Below are 24535 nucleotides of genomic sequence, written 5' to 3' on the forward strand. Positions count from 1 at the left end.
GCAAAGGTTTAGGAGATTAAGTGACTGATGATCGTGTCTTTGCAGAAAATGGCCACGGGGGCGACAGGATGACACTTCAAGCGAGTGTTTCTAAGAACGCTGCTTTATTGAGAATCACAATGATCAGTGCAATAGTCTTTGGCTGTTACAAAGAACCAATCTTGTGGAAGAACGTTCATTTGACCTATGCCGTGTTAATGAAAGTCGTCCAATGGATAGCGGCAGCCCGAAAGTAAATCAGCCCGTTTCTTGTCTGTGTTTACTGCCTCTCTATGGCAAAGCTTGTCTAGTAAAGCCAGCTTTAACATTCCGTTCCACTCTCCCATAGTCATGGGAAGATCATATCACCAGCAATATTGGAGCGAGTCTTGAATCAGGCAAAGTGAACAGGAGCAATGCCTGGTGTCTGCATTTTCTTTCGCTTGAGCTTTCCAAGACGCGACGAGACTGTGATGTCATAGGCAATGTAACAAGTCTACACGGTAAGGGCACCATTCTGCTGTACTGACTTGAAATCCTAGCACCTTGAGGCAGAAGAACGGCAACAAAACTCTAAAATAGAGGATTACAGCCAATCAACAATATGTCACTCAACACCAACGAGCTTCACCAAAACTACGAGCCAAATCCAAATCCTGCTGAGCTGACTGGCAAGGACTCTCTTCGGAATGTTTCAGCGACGGAGGATTACGAGCCGCATCCCGAAGAGTCCCTTGACATCTCTCGAGAGCACGAAGAGATTGTCAGGCGGATCATGAATCTGTATTGTGGTTCAGCGAGCGAAGATGACATGCAGGTTTATGCAGAGAAGTCCATCTACGACGATCCGTATTCTTACTGTGATACGCGATACAAGATAGCTGGGCAGTGGTACGGTCTTCCCAAGGTAGAGTGATCGAGGTTGAATAGACGTTGAGCTCCAGCTTACTTGAGACAGGCATTCTCGAAGCTTCGCACATTGAAGCTACAGGTTGTTGAAGACAAGCCAGATCTTATCGTTTTCAAGTTGCAACAAGAGTATACCCCGAAACTGATACACAAGGCCCTACCGGTCAACAGCCTGGTATCACTTTCGCTGGACGAGAACGGCAAGGTGAGGTACCACAAAGACATGTGGAATGAGAATGACTATTCTCATGAAGGACTGGGCAAGATACTGAAACAGTTGAATGGCGACCATTTGACCAAGATCACTCAGCCTCCGAAGCGATTGGGGAATCCAAGCGGATAGCTATATGGCAAGGATACCTGCAAAGGTCGGTCGTGATAGATATAGCCTTGTGAGCGAGAGAAGTGCTGGGTTAGTGAGTATCGACCCCTCGAGTCAATGCAGATGCTCAACGCGAAATTGTGCGCGCATGCGTCGTCAGATGCATTTACCCGGGAGTGGGATGCACAGAAAGGCCAAGCAGGGTCGATAGATATATGCTCAGGCCATGCGAGTAGAGAGCTTCAAAGCAAGTAGGAGGCGGATAGCTAAGTACCCAACACAGCCGTCTGACATCAGGGTTCCATACTTCAATCTCGGATCCTTGAAAAGTCGCGAACCAATCCTTCTTGGGAGTCGACAAGGTAATTGTTACTCAGCGAGAACGAACAAGGATACAATCAGGTACACCACCCTTAGTAAACATCGCACGACGCACAAGCACGAGGATGATCTGTACAACGGTCACGATTGTGTGATGAAACTGCCACGTGCGCCACTGCAAGGGCATGTGAGAGCGTCTTGGCTGGCAGGGTGGAACCAGATAATTAAGCTCGGGCGAGATCTGCCCTAAAGCGATTTTCGAGGCTTGGATATTCCTTCCAACCATCTACAGAACATCGAGCATGATTCTCAACCTACTCCTCAGCCCTGACCGAACGCAGGTCCTAGCACACCGCACTTTATCACTATACTCACTATTGCCCTAGCTTATTGTTACCAGACCTATATCACCTACAGTCAACAACAAAGCTCACTTCTCTAGTGTCGGAGCTTTGTGATCTCACTGATCGCCGTTTTCGGTCCTCGAATACCCCTCTCGCCTTCACCTCCTTTCACTTCATGTTGAACCGCATGCTGCAGTTCTGAAACCAGAACTTTCCTAGGCTCGAGTCATGTGTCTTTTCTTCGACACCAGAGGCCTGAACCGATCAGAGCGACGAACTCAGTAGACCTACCAACCACCACCAATTCTTGTGGCCACCACTTTTACCGTTGCGCGCCTGAGTCAAGGAAGTTCAACAGCGTCGTCGCGAAGATGGCGGCACCCTTGCATACAGTATGGTCGATTGTCCAGAAGGGTATACCAGATGTATTCCTGAAGAGAAAGTTCAACTTCATCACAATCCACTACCTCTACATCAGTCTCATGGCCCTGTTTTGGTCGGGCATGTTCTACGCTATCGGTGGTGTTGATTACATAGACTCACTCTTCTTCACCAGCGGAGCATGTACTCAGAGTGGTCTGAACACCGTCGATGTCAACAAGATCAAAACAGGCCAGCAGGTCATTCTGTACCTTTTGGCAATGGTGTGCAATCCCATTTTCATCCACACCTCAGTTGTCTTTGTACGCCTCTACTCGTTCGAGAAGCGCTTCAAGGACATCGTTAGAGATGCAAAACAGCTTCGGCGGACCAGATCAAGATCACGACAGCGCAGAGGAAGTATGCACTCGACAGATCCCGAAGCCCAGATGGGCGTCAATAGTGTTCGTGGCCGAGCGATTCAACTACTCCGCAATACGGGTCACAAAGCTGAGGGTCGTACAATGACTGATCCAACGTACAAGATTGAAGAGAAAGAGAAGCAGATGGACGCTTCCGATACTTCTGGTGACAACTACGATGACAATGACAAATCTCTACGTCGAAGCAATTCTATCGACAGCGTACGTCTGCCACAACAAATGAATACCGAACAGCACATACAATTTCTTGAGAACCAGAGGAACCCGGTGGATACTACGACCCTCCGCATACCTAGTCCTCGAGAATTCGATCGTGGTGGTCGTGTGCAAAGCATTGACGACACTGCGCAACTGGATCGCCAAGTATCGCACATCAATCCCGAAGACCGTGCCCCAGAGATCATCGGTGTGCCAAGAGTTGGTACCCATATCACCTTCAATGAACCAGATGTTCCTTCGCATCAGAAAGGCCCGAGTAGAGCAGCAACGGCTTTTCCACGCATCGAGACAGGAAAAGCATCGACTTTGGAACCTAGTACCTACGACGATCCTCTTGTACGTGGCCAAAGCCGAAACAGGAGAAACTCAAACGGTTTCCTCCGCACGACCACATACAGGACCAACGAGCCAGCTCCTTATCTGAGTTATCAACCAACTGTTGGCAGGAATTCTTTCTTCGTGAACTTGACCGAAGAGGAGCGTGAGGAGCTTGGAGGTATAGAGTATCGTGCTCTGAAAACGCTGGCACTCATTCTGATCGGTTACTTCTTCCTCTTCCACATCTTTGGTGCCGTCTGCTTGGCACCTTGGATCTACAATGTCAGCTATGGCACCGTTGTGACGGAGATTGGTCAAGGTCGAGGCTGGTGGGGCGTCTTCACGTCTGGGTCTGCTTTCAACGATCTGGGCTTCACATTGACACCGGACTCGATGATCTCTTTCCAGAGTGCGACGTTTCCGATGCTGCTGATGACATTCCTTATCATCATTGGCAACACTGGCTTTCCTTGTATGCTCAGATTCGTAATCTGGCTGCTATCGAAATTCGCTCCAGTCGGAAGTGGCCTTTGGGAGGAGTTACAATTCTTGCTCGATCATCCTCGTCGCTGCTTCACGCTTCTCTTCCCAAGAGCAGCTACTTGGTGGTTGTTTGCAATTCTTGTCCTACTCAACGCCATTGATCTATTCTTCTTTATCGTTCTCGACCTCAATGACCCAACTGTGGAAGTACTTAGCCCCTGGGTCAAGTTCATGGTCGGCCTCTTTCAAGCAGCATCCACACGTACAGCAGGCTTTGCAGCTGTCAATCTTGCCGAACTACATCCTGCCATACAAGTTTCTTACCTAATCATGATGTACATTTCCGTGTTCCCGATCGCCATTTCTATGCGAAGGACGAACGTGTATGAGGAGAAGAGTTTGGGTATATATGCTAGTGGCAATGACGACGACCAAGGTGATGGTGAACCAAGCTACGTCGGCGCTCACTTGCGGAAACAGCTCAGTTTCGATCTGTGGTATATCTTCCTTGGTCTTTTCATCATTTGTATTGTGGAAGGGTCACGTCTCGAGAACACAAACGAGTATGCCTTTACAATCTTCTCGGTGTTGTTCGAGATCGTTTCCGCCTACGGTACGGTAGGATTATCATTGGGCTATCCAACAGCCAACACTTCATTCTCCGGGCAATTCAAGGTTCTATCAAAATTGATCATCATTGCCATGCAAATTCGAGGCCGTCACCGTGGTCTTCCTTACATGCTTGACCGAGCTGTTCTTTTGCCATCCGAGAATTTGCATCGAAAGGAGGCGGAGGAGGCAAACAGACTACTTGCACGACGACAATCTCAAATCTCGACGTATGACATTCGTCAAGCCATGTCAAGATATGGCACTGATGCTCCTCTTGCAACAGCAACAAGCCATAGAAGTAACAAGGATGAGTATCAGAACGACGAAAACCAGACTGGCCCCCGAAAGCGACGTCACACAGGATTGTCTACCACAAGCTCCGGAGGTCATGGAGGAGGAAGCCATCCATTCCATCGAGGTCTTGGAAAGGCCATGTACAAAGTCGCAGGCGCCGAGGACGCCATCAAAGAAGAGGCGGAAAAAATTACGAAGACTGTTAGTACACACTGATCCAGTTTGGACATGTATGTGATTGCGTTAAAGCGAAGATTTTGATGAGATAGACTGAAATCAATGTATGTTGATCCTTACACACTACCTACCCATTTTGAGCCCTGTAGCGAGACTGCATATTCCTCGATTTTCCTGTAACCATCTAGAGGCGCGTTGTTCGGCTGACTTCCAGATATTCACTGCAGGAAGGAGCATCTCGCGGCGGTCCTTCTGCTAAGAGACGCTACGGCAGGTACAAAAGCTTGGCAAATTTTATCAGCTTATGACTCAAAAGTGTATTCGCGGAATGTTCGGGTCAAAAACAGGAATGATGATGTTCATAGCACGATGCTTCCACGGCATGAATTCGCTTGGGGAATCACTGTTTTACAGTAAGTACTGGGTACGTTCTCGATCCCTTCTAGACGAAATACAACACGCCTTGTCAGTTACTTTGATCACGTGAGATATACCTCCCTAATCAGAAAACTGCGGCTCGAAGCCAGGATGATTGAGACTCTGGCCCTTGACCTGGTCGACCTTCACTCCTTGTTCCCCTCCCGTGCAAGCATGTTTGAGTTCCTTTCCTTCATTGTTGATTATTTCGCGCCGCTCTTGTAAGTTCTCGCATCCTGTTCAAGGTTGGCGACTGACATAACCAAGTCTAATCGCATCACCCGTCACATCCTATGCCGACCAGATCTTGTCCATACATCGAAATAAGTCTAGCGATGGCTTCTCCCTCGACATTCCCCTCATTATGCTTGTCGCGTCGATTCTGAAAGTGTTCTACTGGTTCGGAGCGTACTATGACACTTCTTTGCTCATTCAGGCTTGTCTCATGCTTGTCGTGCAGACGATCCTGCTAAAAGTCGCATTGGACAATAGACCTTCTTCAGCATCGAGAGACGGCGTCGCCCACAGACCGTTTAGCTCTTACTCAGCAGACAGCATTGTCGAAGACATTCTTGCAGGCAAAAGACCTTTGAACTTCTGGAGGTGGAACACCACGAAACCATACTTCCAGTTCCTAGCATACATGTCCTGCACGTTGCTCTTTATTCACGTCCTACTTCCTTTTATCTCGAGAACACCTTTCTATATATCCCTTATAGGTTATACTGGGCTTGCGATCGAAGCCTTCTTACCTGTGCCACAAATTTTCAAGAACCACAACGCTAGATCTTGCAAGGGCTTTCGCTTGTCAGTCATTGTTAACTGGCTAGCTGGTGACGCCATGAAGATGAGCTACTTCTTCTTGAGCAAGGAATACGTCCCTTGGCCTTTCCGACTGTGTGGTATCTTCCAAGCTTGCTGCGACTCGTACCTGGGATTACAATACTACATGTATGGCGACGGTTCGAGGTACAGATCCATGGAGATGAACCAGATGGGCAAGCCACCGATCTGAGCAAAGAGACAGGCTGACACGAATTCTAAGCCTTCGAGATATAGACTACTCATTGAGCAACTCGAGATACACTGACCAAAGCACTTCGTCGCTGACCACATATCGCGACAATAGGCTCACAACCTCGCCTCCACTCCAGATGTCAACGTTTTCTGGGCTGCAGGCGTCGAGAAGACGATTGAATTAGAGCTGGAAAAATAACAGGATCGTCTTTTGTTGTCAAATACGGTACTCACAATTCCGAACGCTGAACAAGACAAATCTGCCTTGCCCTAGGTGGCCTGGCCTAGTTCACATGTTTGCCGGTATTGATGGGCATCCGCACCTTCTGAGCGGTCATCGATTGGATTCGTGGCTGTGAGTGTTTCAACTCGCCTGAACCCGGTCTAGTCCCGGCTGGACGACACGCTGCGGTACAACCTTTGTGCGTGTATTCATGTCGATCCAGGCGTGCCACGCAACCTGTCACGCCATACTTGAGTACAAGCCTTTGTGCTTGCATGCCCGGTATGGCTGAACGATACTGCACGATAAAGACTTCGTTTTCCGGACATATATTCTCGCGGTGAAACGTTGTATAGCTAGATCCAACCTACATGTTATGGCCTCACTTTCGGGCCTTGGTATCAAATCACTACTCAATCTCTACGATCGACCACATGCAACAGACTTACAGAACCCGGACTTCGCAGCACTATATTCGAGCCTTTTTGTGGCAGCTATAAAACTTCCTGCTACCTCCTCATGCTCCAATAATCAGATAGTCACGACCCGGCATTCAGAACCATTCCCCTCATCACAACACAGATTGTTCAATGCAGTACAGACCCTTTTAAATTCAACGTCAGACAAAGCCAGGCCGCTAAGTGGCTTTGCTGTCTCACCACAACTTCATGGAATAGGTCGTCAGTATGAGTGAGGTTTGTTGCCAGCTGTAAGTCCTCCTCATAGGCAAACTCCACATGAGAGAGGCAGAATCGACTTCGAAGCAGTGTAACCAGGCTGCTCCAGGTAAAAGCTTATCATGGCTTGTTCCTCGTGTGTATAGGACTCGAGCATGGTGAACATTCTGCCACCACAAGAAAATAGAGTCAGACGACGAGTCGGTAATCAATTATAGATTGCTTGCAGGGACAGTGATCGACCGTCACGCTCACGCGTATACTTCAAGTTCTTACGAGTACCCCCTTAACTGTAGAGATTGACTTCAGTCGCGTTCGCGACTCAGCAGTATGCGACTGAGTGCTCACCTTGGCAATGTCTCAAATCTGCTTGTTGCCTCGAATCTCAGGCTGTTATGGTTCAAACCTCCACGTAAACATTCTGCCACTCAATTTCCATTTGCATCTCTACCCATCTACAGCTTCTGTTCCATACGTAGAAAGAAACTAGTCTCATAAAGGCACACGCTAGGAGATCGCAACAAGAATGGCTTGAAATTGCCGCCATCGAATGTCAGTCTGTCGAGACCCAGTCACGCGTCTTGGTCGGCTCCGAAGCAGACTATTTGCTTCCTGGCACGAACACCAACAACATCCTTTTTAGCTCCTCCTAGCTCGGTCTCTTTCTCGCTGGGAATCATACTGAGGTGAAAAAGTCCATAGACGATCAATTCGCGAGCCTGCTGTGGTTTCAGGTCGAGCCACTACTTCTATATACGGCACAGATGTCTTTCGAAGTCAGATGGCTACCTTCTACGGAATCGTCCAGAACTAGCTCTATCTTCCAACCTGCCTGATTCTTAAGACGAGTCTGAGGCAGTGCGCGTCTCCCACTGTTCTTCGCTTCGGGGTTTTTCATCACGACAGAAACGTCGGGGATATCGAGATGCCTACTCGCATCAGCGGAGCCTGTAACGGCTGCAGGTCAAAGAAGCAGAAGGTATGCAAATTACACGCACTTGGCTTTTAGCTCCCCGGAAACTGGATGGCAGGCTTGCTTTCATTCAGACAGTTTTGCGTGCTTCAGGCAATTTTCGACCAGATGTGCTGACTTATTTGTTCTGATAGTGCAGTGGTGACAGGTAGGTCGATCTATCTTCCGTATCCATCTACAACAAGCACCAGTATTCCCGATGGAAGTCCACCAAAAACAGCACGCCTCAAGTTACTCTCGGGCCGTTGAGTTCCAAGTGTATCAAATAAGCTCGATGAGAAGCTACAACCATTACGTTGTTCCAATTTTGGTCAGGCAATTCGCAGTACACGCAGAAAGTGCGATCGTGTATGCTCGGCATTGGCTAATTTTCATATTTCAGAAACGGTTGCGCTCAATGCGAAGCTTCTGGCATACCTTGTACGTGGCCAGAACAACGAAAGAGGTAAGCAAAACATTCGCTCGACTGAAGAGAGAAAGCCTACTTCTACTTAGCTGAATCTGTCTCGATCTTTCGACTAACTCCTGATTAGAGGTCCAGCAAAGGGCTATATAGAAGGCCTTGAAAACAGGCTTCACGAAGCAGAATCTCTTCTTTTACAGATTCTACCACATGTCACGACAGAACAGCTGCGAGCTGCAACTACGCGTCTGGCTCACGACGATCCCGACGAGAACATAGACGGCTCATCAGAACGGAAAAGCTCTCCCCCAATGCTGAACAAGAAGACCGGTGTCGATTACTGGGAGACTTTCCCTCTGACTAGTGTCAGCGATATCCTCAGATGGCAACAAGACTGTGCAGCGAACACCTCAATCAAGGAGAACAACACTGGTGCGAAGTCCGCAATTCGGAATGATCTATCGTTCGAAAGAACAGAGCGTCAAAGTGGACCGGACACAAGAGTTCCTGGGACTTTCTCACGGATCAATAGCAAAGACACCGACCTGCATTCTATTGAGCATGCTCGATCGTCATCGATGCATGGAAGAGAAACGCAAAGAGACAAGGTAAAAACAACGATGAATATTCCATCGCCAAGCCACTGGAGAGCAAGGACGCTGAACGGCAGTACGGACATGACACAACACAATCCAGGTTCCTCCCAGGTATCATTTGAGAACCCCGAGCTCACACGCACCAGCTATACTGATCTCAATACTTGGCAACTACAGTCGACTATGCAGATGGACCTAGATCATGACAATGCTAGTCAGCAGGAGATAGTGCCTACAATCAACAATGTACAATCACACTTGTTCTGGTGAGCTGTGAGAATGGTTGCAACAGACACAATACGAGAGCCTTAGGTGTTCTTGTTAACCCCAAGATCGACGTGTGATCAGAGAGTCGCTACAAATACGCCTGTCCGTTCGACTCGAACAAGTCATTCATGTTCCCACCAATGCCGCCACCTTGGTCCGCAAACGATGACATATCCCATGTGTTGGGACTAGCATTCACACCTACAGGTCCAGTCATGGTTTCCCATGATACAGCTCCGAAAATATCGAAAAGGTTACTATCCATATTACTCCAGAACATAGGGTCGTCCACCGAGGACAACTCGGGCAGATTCATGCCCATACTATGACTGGACTGAGCAAAAGCCATGTCTTGTGGGTCAGCATAGATAGCTGCCCCTGCACGATGTTGGTTCTGAATATTGTTCGTGTTGTCATTGGAATATTTCATGTCACCATTGAGTACTGTACTGCTATACAACAAGTTGGAGGATTGATTTGGTGTCATGAAATCCACACTAGAAGCGCTGATTCCCGAACCCTGTCGAGCAAACAATATCGATGGGTTTTGTTGATGTGCAGTAGTGCTGTTTGACTGCATCTCTGGGGACCTGAAGTGAGGAGGATGGAAATCTGAGGAGGCTGGAGACATGCCTGCCAAGCTATCTCGCTTCGGAGACGGTTCAGCTTCGTTATTGCCAACCAACGTGGAGTCACGGTTGCGCTTCCTCGACCCTCCTCTAGCCGAAGTACCTGGCGCATTCGACAATTGATCATTACGACACGCAGGCAGATATCCGTTCGGCGCAGCCTTTCTTTCGTTGATACTAGCCAGCAACAAAGTGAGAACTTTGTGGCAATTCTTGACTGTGTACCATTTGAGGTTCATCGACTCGAGAAGCAACAGACACGATCTGATATCACTGCATGCTCGGACCTTTGGGTACTTGCCTAGTTGACAGGCAAATGCGATGATCAGACCTGCCATCCATGCGGCGGACAACAAACCAGGCAGAAACACGGATTGGCTGTTCTCTTTGTGTTTCTTCAAAGCAATGAGCGTATTCTTCGATGCACGGATGCATACTTGAAGTCCTTGTTGAAATTCTGCCGTTGACTGGTCGAGCGATAATCTTGGTCTGTTGAGCAAGAGCAAAAGTTGATGGTACAGAAGAGTAAAGAACGGTGTTAACAGCTTATGCTGTTGGACCAAACCCGGTTCGACAGTCTCTTCACCGTCTCCACCTGCTGCTGCGGGATTAAACTCACCCGTCAAGGTGCTGGGCAGCTCGTTCCACCAGTTTTCGATATCGGCCGTCAGGAAACCTATGGCGTCCTCTTTCGGAAATCGGAAGTTGATTGACTTGTGGAAAATCTCAATGATTCGGCCTGTCAGTCTGCCATAATGCACGTACGCTGTCAACGCGGCTTCGCGCAATTGCTTGCTTCTCGCGCTCGGTGTTGGAGGATTTCGAGATTGTGGTTGATCGTCTTCCTTCCTCGTCTTGGTGCCTTTCATCAGGCCGCCGCGCCACTGATCCATATGTACGATTCTGCCCATTGAGTCACGCGCATAGTGCAGCTTGACCTCGACCTCCTTCTCGTCCTCCGTCAGTAATTCGCGAGCAACAGCTCGGTGCATCTCGCCTTCTCCGTTCATTCCTCGACTGACACATACATCAATATCACTGTCCTGGAAGGTATTTGGATCACCTAATGCAAGACTCAGATGCCGATCGATGGCGTACGCCGCCCAGAAGATGCGTTTGCGAATTTCACAATCGGCTTCCGTAAGGCTTGCGTAGCGAAGTGGACATCTGTGCAGGCCGGCGTGATAGATAAGTCTGAGAGTCACACCGGCAAGCGTCGAGGCTTGTCGAAGGGATATAGTGGTAAGGAGGTAGAGTTCTGCAGCAAGAAGGAGTTGTATTGTCGGCAGTAATGGTGTCGTTGACAGGGGCAGAACAAGGCTAAGGAGACTCTGAGACGAGGGAATTAGAGAGGAGGGTGGTAGGCTATTTGTTGGGTCACTCTTAGTGGATGGAGTATGTGAGTGATTTGCGATATTGATTATGATTTGAAAAGTGATCAGCTTCAAGGGGTCGACGGACTGGATATTACCCAAGGTCGACAAGGCTGAATTCGCAGTCACACGGGTCGAGCTATCCGTCCTCCTATCATTCGTCGCCGAGTATGGCGTGCTACCTTCTGGGCGCGACGAAGCCTGCCCTATCGATGAAGAAGGCTGCCCATGGATCGCCACATATATTTCCCTCACGTCCTCCAGAAACCTCGGTCCATGCAAGAACGGAAACAATGGATGCGTCTGACGAAAGAACGTCGTAATCAAATCCATCGCTAATCCCTGGTTCGCAGGCGGTCTCCCTACAGCCGCCACAATCCGTCTATGGATATCCTGATCATGCAGCCACCACGCCCCTCTCGTTGGCATTGCTACGTTCCCACTCCCATTGAAACTCCTCCCTGCAGCATCTTCGCCTGTGATGATATCCTCAGAGGCTGGGACGGCAGTATCACTGTCGTTTTCGAGGTTGTGTGCAAAGGCGGCGGAAAATGCACGTCGGACGGTATTGACGAAGTATACACCGGAGGAGGAGCCGAGCCATGCTGTGCCGCCAGGGACAGAGAGTTTCTTTAGGGTGCCGATTTCGGCGGTGTGTGTTGGGCGAGGTTCTTCTTCATCACCACGACGTGGTGATGAAGAGGTTGAGCTGTTAGGGGGTTGGTTGGTGTCGGCGTTGGTGGGGGGCGCAAGTGTGGATGAGGAGGAAAGGGAGCGTGGTGGCATCTCGATACAGCACTGGAGGTCTGGTCGTGATGATTTTGGCGTCGGTAGTGGGTGTCTAGAGTGTTGGAACAGCTAGCAAGGTTACTGGAAGCTTCTGCTATAATCGAAACACATGAGACTTTGATTTCGTCGCTTCCAGATGAATTTCATTATCGAAGTAAGTAGTTGATAACCTCAAATGATGTTCACAGAACTTCCTTTCCGTATATGGTTTCCAGACACAACTGAATCACGAATTGTCAATTGTCCAGCCTGGGATTAACAATGATTCGTGGTCCTGGCGGCTCTTCTTGCTAATCAGACCTGGAATATCTCTTGCTTGGAAGCACTATTCCCGACTACAGCCAAGTAATCTGTGTCAGTCATTAGTTCCCAGTCATCAAGTGTACAGAGCTAAGCACCAGTATGTATGTTGAAGATGAGTAATGATGCGCGATCCGAGCAAATTGCTGAATGATCAAGGCTTCATTCGGTAGCATCCATTCGGTCAGCTAACAATAGATCAAAGATTGCTATTGTGCTAAACACACCGAAGTACTGTACATGTACTATACCAGGGTGTGATAGCGACGTGGAAGGTGCTGTTTTGAGGTCTCAAGTGCTGCGTCGTACCAAGTGAAGCTGAGTTCGAGTGGAGAGCCCACGTTTCGGTTTTCTCGCTTAAATCCACCTGGATCGGTACGAAGTTCCAGTGGAGCTGGGGATGTGCTTCTCGTCGATCACTTTCGCGGCACTACATTGTGGACAGGTGACGACTACACGGAGATCAGTGCAGATGGGAGTACACTTGTAGCTATTCAGCAGGGAGGAAGACGATTATCTATGTCCTCTCAAGTATGGCACGATTTCCGTCGTTGAGATAACCTAGAACAGTCCGCCCCAGTGGGAGTTTGCTGCTGTTCTTGCTATGCCACGGAACGCATACAGCTTCCAGTGCTGAAACCTGACTGGGCGATTTTTGTACACCACACCAACAAGACTTATGAACAGCACTCTTCGCATTAGGCTTCTTCCCGATGTATACCAACAATTCCACTGGTGTCCTTGACTTCTGTCGAAGGCTCAATGATCTGAGCAGTCTCCAAAGTCTTTATGACACCATCCATGGTCGGTGCATCGACACCTCTTGTCTTTTCGAAAAATTGGGCGGATTTTAACCATGTATTTGCATCTTCCTCTGAATATTCACAGTGGAACTCACCTTTGACCAGTCTGTCGATGGCCGACTTTGTATCATTATTGAAGTCCCGGATGCCACGATCAAAGCAATCAAACAGATTTAATAACTTTGGTTCTGTACCAGGTTCTGGGAAGGTCTTGGTGGAAGCAGCAATATGCCAGCTGGGCCATGGGGTGTAGATCTCGCCGATATGCTTTAGAGGTGCATCGTTCCCATCAAAGTATGGCTTCGTTGTGAAGTGCTCCCACATGAAGAAATCTGCAGTCGGGGCTTGTCCGGCTTGACCGGTCACACCATCTCTCAGGTCTTTAAAAGGTCCAAGCGGATTCAATACTAATCCCTCCGACTTGGTTGCATGATCTTGTTTCAGCCAGCCCTTCTGCTCTGCTAACACGAAGGCCATGATGTGACTACCACTACCGATCCTACTTACACCAACTCGTCTGTGCTGCCGCAGGTCTTCAATGGTATTGATATCGTCTCGGTTTCGGCCCGTAACCACAGCCCAACGTAACGAGTTCTGCACCCACGAGCCTACAATGCTGTATCCTTGCTTCTGCTGACCTTCTGCTGTCATCAAGCCTGCGACCCAGCCTTCAGTCAAACCAATAGCCAGGTCTATCTCGTCCGATCGAAGGGAAGTGATCATATGTCCCGTGCCAGACGGAAACGGTATCAACTCAACTGGGTCTTTGAAGTATGGCTTTGCAAGGTGTAGAGGTATTAAGTAGTGCTCAGGCACGAAGCCTATTCGGATCGGTTTCTGGGAAGCCATGCTCGCGAGAGCTCGTCTTGCAAAGGATGTATTTGGCCGAAAGGTTAGTGGTATAAGTGGTAGTCGGAGAACAGGTGCAAGCATTACTAGTACAGAAACATTTCAGGACCAGCCTGTGTCAAAGTGACTACGACTCGAGTTCACGATTTCGTCAGGTACGACCTGGGCACGAGTCATGGATTTACTAGGTCGATATTGTACGAAGTCAATTGCCTTTGTACACACGGTTGTTATCTGCCAGACCGGCAGCTTTGTTTGGTACACGTCAGCTGAAACCACAATGACGTACGGAGCCGCGTATTGGTACTTCTTGCCTGAGGCATGCACAAATCAATAACCCCAGGACTGATCTGGTAACGTGAAAGTAGAGGTATGAAACCCCATCGACATCGCAGGGACATAGATCTAGCCAAGAATCTGTCAATGAGCTGTTATCTGGGGATGAGCTAGTGCCCTGCAAGATTAGGTGGGAAGGCTGCATGATATCCGATGGTTACGGGCACCATTATCGCTTCGGATATCTTGGCCTTCAATTCCACCTTTCGTTCTGTGGAACTAATGCAATCTTAGTGCACGCACACGAGACAGCTTTCCTGATTCTCGTATTGAAGTGCATACCATGGCAAGAGGTCTCTCTCACGCCTGCTATCTACAGCCGATATCCACTTCTTCTCTTTCTGATAGGCTCTTTGCCGTACGGTCTGTGCTCGTCATGGTGGTCAGGACGCGTAACGTAAATGCCACGGATGTCTGGTCAACAGTGCATCTCTCCGTCCCGTCTCTGCGTATCTGAATCTGCCCCGTCGCTCGTTGCTTGTATTACTCTCAACCATGTATCGCCATGGATTTCGTGCTGTTGCTATTTGGAGTGCTGATTGTGCTTCAGCGTGGTGTGGCTGATTTGCCTCCCTTGTTGAACGACCAAGCATATCAGGACGGCGAACTTGGAGCCTATCCTAGGCAGACCTTCTTCTCAGATCTGGATGTAATTGCACCTGTTCCTAACATTATCGTTCAACAAAAGGATGGAGCGTCCCCAGCTCGATACATAACCTGGGCGGCTCACGGCGACAACTTTACCACTGTCCCTCAGCTGCTCGATGTGGAAACCCTTTCCGTCATCTATCAAGGGCCTCACTATGACGAAGACACGTTTGGATTCACGGTTCAGACGTGTAACAACAGTGATTATTTGATATGGTGGGCAGGCACGAGCATCGATGGCCGTGCCGGCGGGTTCGTCTACATCCTCAATTCGACGTACCACTTGGTGTGGAATATCTCTTCCATAGACCTGGAGTACATCGATGCGCATGATATCTTCTTGACGCCAGATTGTCACGCCATTTATACCTCATACCAGTCAAGGATTGCTGATCTGCAGGAGTATGGAAGTGAAATGTGGCCATTGAGCAACAGTTCTTGGCTTCTCGATTCGTATTTCGAAGAAGTCGACCTCTTGACGAACGAGCTGGTCTTTCGTTGGCGTGCATCTGACCATATTGACATGCATGATTCATTCTGGCTTCCAGAGATTGAACAGCAAGGAGACGAGAATTGGCATGGTTGGGACTTCTTTCACATCAACAGTGTACAGAAAGATCATTTAGGCAATTATCTCATCTCCGCTCGGCACACCAACGCAGTCTACTACGTTGAAGGTAGGACTGGATCTGTACTCTGGACGCTGGGTGGCTCTCGCAATGACTTTGTTGACCTCAGTGGTGGTCGAGCCACTGATTTCTCGTGGCAGCACGATGCTCGTTGGATCGATGATTCACTGACATCGCTGTCTCTGTTCGACGATAGAAGTTGTGGCTACATCCAAGCAGAAGATTCGACCTCGCGAGGTATCATCATAGACCTGGACTTTCACGCCATGACAGTAAGCCTAGCTGCCGAGTATAGGGCTCCTGACGATATTGTCGCTGTACGTAAAGGTGGCATGCACCATCTTGACAATGGAAACAACTTGCTAGGCTATGGTAGTGAGCCTGCCTTCACCGAGTTTGCTCACAATGGGACGATACTGTGGGACGTTCGCTTCGGCCCAGTCATGCAGGATATTGATCGAGAAACGGCGGACAATTATCGTGCTTACAAGCTCGACTGGGATGGTACTCCTCATTGGAGTCCAAAGATTGCTGCTGGGCCGTCAGTTGACAGGATGCCAGTAACACTCTTCAACGGCGCATACACGGAGTCTCTGAGCAAATCCAGCAACGACACAGCTTACTTCAGCTGGAATGGTGCAACGCGACTCGCTTCGTGGCTAGTGCTTGCGGCAGATGAGCCGAGGAATGTCCTGGAGATGAGAAGTGTGTTAGCGCAGACCAACAAAACAGGATTTGAGACTGGCTTATACGTCGGTGAACAGTTTCCCTTTATTTGCGTTATTGCCATGGACAATGAAGAAAAGATATTAGGAGTATCACAACTCTTACATGTCCCAAGCGGTAAAACAGCTGAGATCGAGGATACTGCCAGCCCTCTGTACAGCCAATATGTGGTGTTCAAGCAGAAGTGGCATTCTCACAAATACCTCAACGCTCGATTAAATCTAGCAATACCTGTTATGGCTGTCAGTGGAATCGTATTGGTGTTCTGTGCCTGCTACAGGTCCAGAGCTCTTAGCCGTCGGCTTGCAGATGTTTTCGGACGAAGAGGCTACCAGCCAGTCCAGCATACGGATGAGATTGAAAAGCAGCTGGACTTTGACATTACGCGGGAGTTCTCTACAAGTTCCGCTGTTGACCCAGCGACATCGCTAATGTCCCATGAAACGGTTAAGTGGGAGAGTGAAGACGATCCAGGTATGGGTGCGCGAAGAATCCATCAATGAATCACGACGATGTAATATCGTGGATGGAGCTTCTATGAGGCTCAGTTTCGTAGCTGTCTCTCCAATGTCGTTGACAGTGCTTACTGAACACATTTATCTTCGGTAGACCTGAGATAGCGCTCTGCTTCTCACACTCTGCATACGTACCTCATAAGAACCAACCATTGGTTGCATTGGCAAGTGCTGTGGAAACAAAGCGCGTTCTTGCCGTACTGTACCGTAGTAGGGCTTGAACAATATGACTGTAAATACCCGGGTATACGGGTTGAGGCAAATCAAGGCAGGATCAAACGCCTACGTCCCACAACGTCCCACAACCTCTTCAGAATCTCGCCAGGTTTCGCCTACAAGAACCTTCTCCCGCTTTCCGACGCGACCTTAAGGCTTGGCTCAATTGTGATTGGCATGTACGAGTTGAGCAACAGCCACAGCGAATCACGCTTTCCACACGTGCATCAAACCATGGTTTGCTGTGGCGCATGTGGAAGTGGCAAGGAGCTCATGGCGTACGCTGATGTCAGGTACAGTCGAATGATGTAGTGAATTGCGGATGTTCGTTTGCGTTCTAGGCAACACGATTTTAATCCATAAAGCTTTCATATTGCTTCTTTTCCGACTCTTCTCTTAGATATTCATCTCATACTGTAAATATGTCTACAATGGAAAGATATACTGACGAAAAGGCTGCCGGCGTCGAGGTCGAGGTACTTCCAGTACCAGTGACCTATGTCGTCGAGCCAAAGCGACCAAGTTACCTCCGCCGCTTCCTTCGAGTCGTCCTTGCCTTCCTCGGCACTCTGCTCGTCCTCAACGCAGCCAACCATGCCATCAACTATGCTCTCTCATCTGGCTGCCCCGGCATGATGAAAGGTGGTGGCCATCATCAGCACCCGATTCCTCCTATCGACAACTGGAAGCCATATGAAGGTACTACCCACTTCGAATTCGAGCCAGAGCACGCATCCGGTCTTTCCATAAGAGGCACTGAGGTCTTTGGCAAGGTTGTCTTCGAGACTTCTAAGCTCTCCGACAAGGTGGTAATCGACCTGGACCTCAAGACCAACCACCACGACAAGAACGGCGAGGTCAGCATTGAAGAGAAGGATGGCTACCTTACTGTCACTACTCCAAGCACTGGCAAGCTCGAGACATATGCCTCAGCCAAGATTCAGATTCCATCCAACCTCCTCGGTACCTTCGGTCTTCCAACCTTTGACCTCAACCTGCCAAAGCATATGGTTGACTACTCATCACTACCCAAGTCACTCGAGATTGGTGTATTTGCCATCAAGCTAGGAAAGGGCTTCGTCAAGCCAGGCCCAGTTCACTCCAACAACACCCAGATCACTATTGCAAAGGGTGCTATTCACGGTTCCCTTACACAAGCCCGTTACGAGACCTCCCTGGATATTGCCCAGGGTAATGTCACCCTCGACATCTCTTCCATCTCCGGTGGCAACGAGGGTGTCTCCAACATCAAGCTTGGTGATGGTCACCTCAAGGGTTCTTTCCCTGTCTACAACTCTACCACACTTGACGTTGCTAAGGGTTCTCTCTATGTCAACGTTGACTTCGAGTCAGCTGCTGAAGGCAACCGTGCCGAGCTTTCCACCAAGGTTGGCTCTGGCCCAGCACGCGTCTATGTTGACAGCATCGCTGCAGAGCGTCTATTCAAATCATACCATACCACTGTTTCTGGCGATCAGTTGATCACTTATCCTGAGAACTTCCAGGGCACCATTGATGCTCGTGGCATTGCAGGAACTGTTCAGCTCGAGGGCAAGGATCTAGCTGTTGAGAAGGTATTGGGCGGTCTTCAAGGCACCAAGGGTGATAGCGAGCGAAACTATGTCAGCGTAAAGGCTGCCAAGGGTGCTTTGGATATTATGGTTGGTGATGAATAGTTGATTCAAAGATCAATCCATCAGACGAGTATGTAATTTCTAGTATGATTGATCAGTAACAAAAGTTAGCGTTGAGAAAATGAATACTCAGCTTGTAATATCATCATTTTATCATCCCGATATAGGGAAACGTCAACCGATGCAAAGTCTTCACATGTGAGCCGTTTTCCATATGACGATTATCTCACCATATCTTCGCTTACACATACCACAACACCCACTCCACATTTTCTTGAAGCAGACCTCAGTACGTAGAGAGACCCCTTCCATACCCTTCAGAGTGCTTTTGTCGATAAATCCTTTCTCCTCTTATACGTTTCTGCTCATATTTACATATACAACCGAAGTACTTACGCAACATTCAATTGGTTCCAGGTAAGTCTTTACGTGCGCGTTGCCAAGTTCCAGGAAATCAAATCTCAATAGGTTTGCGTTCAGGTACCAATCTGAGCTAAAGCTGCTTGAACGCTATGCCTGTGCTTATGATGGCATCGAGTTCAGGAAGTTAAGGGAGGAATTACTGATAAAGGCACAAGAATGGTTGGTCAGATCTGCGAAGCGCGACGCCAGCATTTGAAAAATTGGCAAATATCATGATGAGCTGGACATTGCGGAACGCGGTGCTACCTTGGACGACGACACGAAAGACCAAGACTGATTTGTCGATATGATTTGAAGGTATTGCCGCACCTGTGGCTGGCTATCTGCAGAACTCGATAATAGTGGTGATGCAATATAGCTGTTCACGATGAACCACGTGCCATCTTCTTCGAGCACTGGAACAACTAGCTCGTGATTTTGCTCTCTGCCACATCAAAACTGTCTCCTCTGAATTTTGCCTGTCACAGTCCTTACCGGCGTTGCCATTCCTGCCACTATCGTGGAGCCTGGATGACTTAGTCCACTTCCATTCATCGAAGTGAACTCAAAGAATAACAAGAGCGCAGCAGTGATCAATACAAGCTCACCACCCACTTCCCCAGGTCCCCCGCGACTGGGTAGGCTCTTCCAAACCGCAATACTCGTGTCAGTTTCCGCCTCGGATTTTGACATGAACCTGCTCGGGACGAACCTCCTAGGTCGATCCCAATATTGTGGGTCTTTATTTGTAGCTCCGTATGCTGCGTGAACGCGATCACCTTGCCAGAGCTCGAACTTCCCACCTCTCTTCTTTGATTCTCCTGCTGTGCTGTCCTGCTTATCGTCCGTGGTTGCTTTTAGCACAAAGTCTTTCTCCACAACGAAGTAGTCTTCGTACTCGGCCTCGAGACGCTGCACTTCAGATAGTGTTGCCGTCAACATGGGACACTTTTCCGCAAGCAAATGAACAATCTCGGTCTTGAATTTCAGCCTTGGTGGTTCTTGAAAAGGGAGTCCGCTCGGCGGTGGTTTCTCAACACGGACTATTGCTGTTATTTCTTCCTTCACCGCTGTCAATGTTGTTGCATATTCTTCGCCCTTCATGAATAGGTAGATAATCATCCATACAACCAAGTTCACATCGTGGAAAGTGGTGTAGAATAACATCTGAAGCACTTCGCATGAAATCGATCGCACATTTTTAGCACGGCGGTTGTGTTGTCTGGCACTCTTGACAAGTTTCACAACAGCAGGATGGACGTCTTGAACGTCATACAGCATCCCAACACCTAGTGCACTTCCACCTGTTCGCTCCGTGTCCGCGATGATAGCATGTACAAGGCCATCGAGTGTAAGGAGGCATTTCTCTCGAGCTCGAGCAGGAGGTCCGAGACCAGGACCGATCCAGTACGGTAACCCTGTCATGAACGTGCTGTATTTTGAGCTGAAATAGAAGAAATCAGGTAAGAGATCCGGATTGGCTTCGACGAAGGAGCTACCGAGTAGCACAGAGAAGAACATGTGCGAGACAAAGTCACGGATGAGGATGTTGATGTTGGCAGAGACAGATAGTTCAGGGTCCTCGGTTATGACATTGACCTCAGCAGTCCGTTCCCACTGTGCTTGATCGACCCAGGACCTAGATGATGAGATTAAATTGTAGGTATTCGCTTCCAGGAGCTTCAGTAACTTTCTGACTCGCGATCTATCAAGCTTGAAAGAGGCGACAGCTTCGCGGTTGCGAATTTGCATGGCTTGGTCCGTATGTGGATTGTCGAAGAACCTTCTGCTTCGTAAGCCAGATGATAGCTCGCTGCTGAGACTGTCAGAATCTGACAGAGCTGCACAGAGCATTGGCGATGCAACGATAACGTGATCGCGACCATAGATCCTCAACGCAAATACGCCTGCCCTTTGAGCCTTGGCCTGACTCAGAAGCCATGATTGTGATCGAGAGGAAAAGCTCAATGTGTTGGCAACAAAAGGGATCCAGTAAGGCACACGTGGAATAGCCTGAGTATTAAGACTGGGGTCTGGTTGACGGTAGCTCTTTTGGAAAGCAGTCCATCTCCGTGTGATCAAGCAGATAGTAACAAAGGCTTGAATCATGAAGAGTAACGGCTTCTCGATCGCGACTGCTAGTATTCTGTTCAACAGATCGACATAGGGCTGAAAGAAGGTGTTCCCCGACATCGTGTTTCAGGGACAGAGTACCTTTGAGCTAAGGGATAATAGTCTGAAGTACTCGTGACTTAACACTACACGATAGAGTCGCCATCGAAGACTGCTGCAACACTCGCAATCAGAGAGCTGCTTCGTTGATTCGAATGAACGAAAGTATGAGATCGAGTCACAGATTACTCGGACTCAGATGGTGACAAGGCCAGTGTAAAGTCGAGGTGTTTTGCAGATGATAGAGCACTAGTGGCCGCTTCGTGAGGGTTGTTCGTCATGGAGTAGCGGTATGGTGCTGACGTATGTTTCGCCTGTAGGAATAAAACGTCTCGAAACGATCCACATAAACTGCAACTCCGCAAGTACAATTCCGTTCGAAACCATTTCAACAATTGAAACCGAGTGTGAAATGTTGGACCACATGTTCGTTTGTGATCAGATGGTGGATGTTTCCGGAAATGTCATATGCTCTTACACTCCGCACTGTAGCTTAGAACACACGCCAGAAGACGATTACGACTTTACGACTCATGCCCTCTTTGCGCATTCACGAAGGAGGAGGAGTAGAAGAGAGTAATTACGTTTCATTGAGTTGAAGGGTATCATAAATAGTAAAAATCGTCAATACTTTTCAGTCAACACTTTCTTCAACTGTCCTTGCTTGGCCTCGTAACCAACAATCTTCTCCTGTGATGCTAGGGCCTTGTCCAACAAATACCTAATTCGAGGTTTCAGCTCAGCCGGCATGCCTGGAAGTTCAGATAGCAACTTGAGTTCATTCTCACACGCATCAATAGTCGATTTCTCCTTTGCAGCGAGTTGCGATAATATACTGAGATCCAGACGACTACGCAACACATCGTCCTCAGTCAGATACTGGAAGGCGGATAGGTAGACTGGCTTCCCGGGCTTGATCTTGTTTGGTCGGCCATTAGCTGAAGCTATACTGATCAGTTCGGCCTGTTCCAAGTTTTGGAGTACCTGTTCACCATTTTTGCTGAACATGTCGTTGAGCAGAATCTCGTTGTATCGAAGTTCCTCATTTGAGGCCAGTTCCTTGATCAGAACCCATGCTTGCTGAGGTGTCCAGGTTCTTTCGCCATCCAGTAAATACATCTTTAGAATCTCAGATGCTGATTGTTCGATGATCTGCTTGACAGCACGACCTGGGGTTTCACCTGCCTGTATCCGTCGTGCAAGGAATTCCAAATCTGTCAGCCGACCACCAAGAACCTGGATCACACCGTCAAGCTCGTCGAGGTCAGTCCGCAACTGCGAATCTGTCAATTTCTTCTCACCTTCTCGGGTTACAACGTCTGTATCGAGATGTCGAATAACGACTTTCTTTGCAACTTCTGGCGAACAATCTCCGAGGGCAATCTGTCGAAAGACGCGATCGGGAAGCGCTTTGGACAGAGATTTGGAGAAAGACACATCCGTGGTCAGGAATATGACGTGAGCAATGTTCTGTGTTGTCAGGCTAGCAGCCCACTCAGCAATTCTATCATAGACCATATTTGCGCCTGCCTCATTGCTCTTATGCAAGAAATTGTCGATGACCACGATCGGTCTGTGCTCGGGATGAGCCTCGAGCCATTCATCGTCGGGCATGCCAGCATCACGACCTTTCTTGTCCCGGTGCGAGAGTGCTAGACCTTTCAGAGCTGATGTTGTGTTTGTCCATATCTTCACAAGTTGATTTTCGACAGTCTCAGAAAAACCAGTCTTGGTTCCTATCGTACCCATAGCAGCTAAGTCAATCATGCTGCTGAAGGAGTTCATCCATGAGAATACTGGTCGGTACCCAACCTCGTTTGCTGCCGCATTGATAGTCTTGCTATCTCCACGAGCATCCTGAATCTTCTTACAATCAATAACCAGCTTCTGTGGCACATGTGACAGAGCTTGATCTATTAATTGCTTTTTGCCAGCACCTCTAGGACCTTGAATGACGATGAAAGTGTCGGCACTTTCAGACATCCATGTCTTGAGCTGCTGCATCTGGCTATGTCTGTCTTCCCATATGGCATCAAGACCTGCATCTTCAGACTTCTTAGATCCAAAGCGAACATAATCATAACCTCGAGAAAGTTGTTGCATGACCCATTGATAGTACTTGTTCTGTTCGAGATGAAGGCCGTGGGTAATGTGCAGGCGGATGCTCCATGTCCTGATAGGGTCAAAGATAGAGACAGAGAGAGCAGCAATGAGGGCTGCGACGACCGGGATTACTATTCTCGGATGGCTGGCTAGCCAGTCTCTTATCCACTTGCCTCTAACCTTGGGCTCGTAGCTGAGTTTCAGCAGTGTACCAGATTTTCCACCACCGTGCTCTTCGACCAAAATGAAACCATGCATACAGTTCTTAGCCATTGTGGCATATCGTACCCTCGAGAAGTCAACATAGGCAAAGCGAGGAGCGATCTTGGAATCGGAAGGCTGAGAGGTCATCTCAAGGATTGTGCCATATCTGCGGAAAAGTGAGTATAGTGTCTCCTGAGTCAGCTCGGCGGCCGACGCTTCTGGTGTTGTTGGTAGAAATTCAACCTTGACTCTCTGACTCGGCAGGCGGTACAGATCTTCGATCCAAGGCTTCCCTTTGACTAAAAATGTTCTTACACGTCGAAGAGGGTTGAACCAAGGTCTAATGGGTTTATGTTTGAGATAGTCCTTAATTGTGCCTTCCAACTCTTGAGCAGAAATGCCGGCCTCATGCTGGAACTTGACATAGGCACCACCCTCGCGTAGCCTAGGCAAGATAGACAATATCTTGATGGGCAAATTCTTCGGTAGTGCTCGATCGACAATTCCCGTTGGATCGGCCAAAGCTATGTGCGGACTATTGACTCGCCTGTAGGCAGAGATAATTGTTCTAGCATCTAGAAAAGGTATTCTTGTCAACCATTGCAGCCTGAGAGGGAATATGTTATCGAAGAAAAGAATGCTCTCATTAGGAGCGGTATTGATGTGACCCGTTTCATCTTCTCCTGCATCACTGATGCCAGATTCTGAGCTCTTCTTGCGGCAATTAGTGGTAGCTACTGGCGCAGAGGGCGTAGGACGACGGCTGGACTGGTAGTGGATATATCGGCCATATTGTAGAGGTAATGGTCGAGCCTGCTGGCGCAACAGGCCTCGTAGGGGCAGCATTCTGCTC

The 24535-nt window shown here is 48.6% G+C and overlaps 9 protein-coding genes across 9 annotated transcripts; 5 read left to right on the forward strand and 4 right to left on the reverse strand.

The window, feature by feature from the left end:
- Positions 1-583: 583 nt before the first annotated feature.
- Positions 584-1231, forward strand: LTR64_004503 (uncharacterized protein; the record flags this gene model as incomplete). The annotated part of the gene is made up of 2 exons (XM_064898848.1): positions 584-886; positions 938-1231. 2 exons carry the CDS (start codon positions 584-586, stop codon positions 1229-1231), a joined length of 597 nt encoding a protein of 198 aa, XP_064754805.1.
- Positions 1232-2246: 1015 nt separating this feature from the next.
- On the forward strand, positions 2247-4820 carry TRK1 (low affinity potassium transporter; the record flags this gene model as incomplete). The annotated part of the gene is made up of 1 exon (XM_064898849.1): positions 2247-4820. The coding sequence occupies one exon, from the start codon at positions 2247-2249 to the stop codon at positions 4818-4820; it is 2574 nt and encodes an 857-aa protein (XP_064754806.1).
- Positions 4821-5309: 489 nt separating this feature from the next.
- On the forward strand, positions 5310-6213 carry LTR64_004505 (uncharacterized protein; the record flags this gene model as incomplete). Its single annotated transcript, XM_064898850.1, has 2 exons — positions 5310-5419; positions 5532-6213. The coding sequence occupies 2 exons, from the start codon at positions 5310-5312 to the stop codon at positions 6211-6213; spliced, it is 792 nt and encodes a 263-aa protein (XP_064754807.1).
- Positions 6214-9442: 3229 nt separating this feature from the next.
- Positions 9443-12142, reverse strand: LTR64_004506 (uncharacterized protein; the record flags this gene model as incomplete). Its single annotated transcript, XM_064898851.1, has 1 exon — positions 9443-12142. One exon carries the CDS (start codon positions 12140-12142, stop codon positions 9443-9445), a length of 2700 nt encoding a protein of 899 aa, XP_064754808.1.
- A 1001-nt stretch (positions 12143-13143) lies between these two features.
- On the reverse strand, positions 13144-14097 carry LTR64_004507 (uncharacterized protein; the record flags this gene model as incomplete). The annotated part of the gene is made up of 1 exon (XM_064898852.1): positions 13144-14097. The coding sequence occupies one exon, from the start codon at positions 14095-14097 to the stop codon at positions 13144-13146; it is 954 nt and encodes a 317-aa protein (XP_064754809.1).
- An 841-nt stretch (positions 14098-14938) lies between these two features.
- On the forward strand, positions 14939-16939 carry LTR64_004508 (uncharacterized protein; the record flags this gene model as incomplete). The annotated part of the gene is made up of 1 exon (XM_064898853.1): positions 14939-16939. One exon carries the CDS (start codon positions 14939-14941, stop codon positions 16937-16939), a length of 2001 nt encoding a protein of 666 aa, XP_064754810.1.
- A 650-nt stretch (positions 16940-17589) lies between these two features.
- On the forward strand, positions 17590-18843 carry LTR64_004509 (uncharacterized protein; the record flags this gene model as incomplete). The annotated part of the gene is made up of 1 exon (XM_064898854.1): positions 17590-18843. One exon carries the CDS (start codon positions 17590-17592, stop codon positions 18841-18843), a length of 1254 nt encoding a protein of 417 aa, XP_064754811.1.
- An 813-nt stretch (positions 18844-19656) lies between these two features.
- On the reverse strand, positions 19657-21396 carry LTR64_004510 (uncharacterized protein; the record flags this gene model as incomplete). The annotated part of the gene is made up of 1 exon (XM_064898855.1): positions 19657-21396. One exon carries the CDS (start codon positions 21394-21396, stop codon positions 19657-19659), a length of 1740 nt encoding a protein of 579 aa, XP_064754812.1.
- A 603-nt stretch (positions 21397-21999) lies between these two features.
- On the reverse strand, positions 22000-24528 carry YME2_1 (mitochondrial escape protein 2; the record flags this gene model as incomplete). Its single annotated transcript, XM_064898856.1, has 1 exon — positions 22000-24528. The coding sequence occupies one exon, from the start codon at positions 24526-24528 to the stop codon at positions 22000-22002; it is 2529 nt and encodes an 842-aa protein (XP_064754813.1).
- Positions 24529-24535: the final 7 nt, after the last annotated feature.

The sequence above is a fragment of the Lithohypha guttulata genome (assembly GCF_036872675.1).
Source record: "Lithohypha guttulata strain CCFEE 5908 chromosome Unknown scaffold_3, whole genome shotgun sequence".
In the NCBI taxonomy this organism is placed as follows: Eukaryota; Fungi; Ascomycota; class Eurotiomycetes; order Chaetothyriales; family Trichomeriaceae; genus Lithohypha; species Lithohypha guttulata.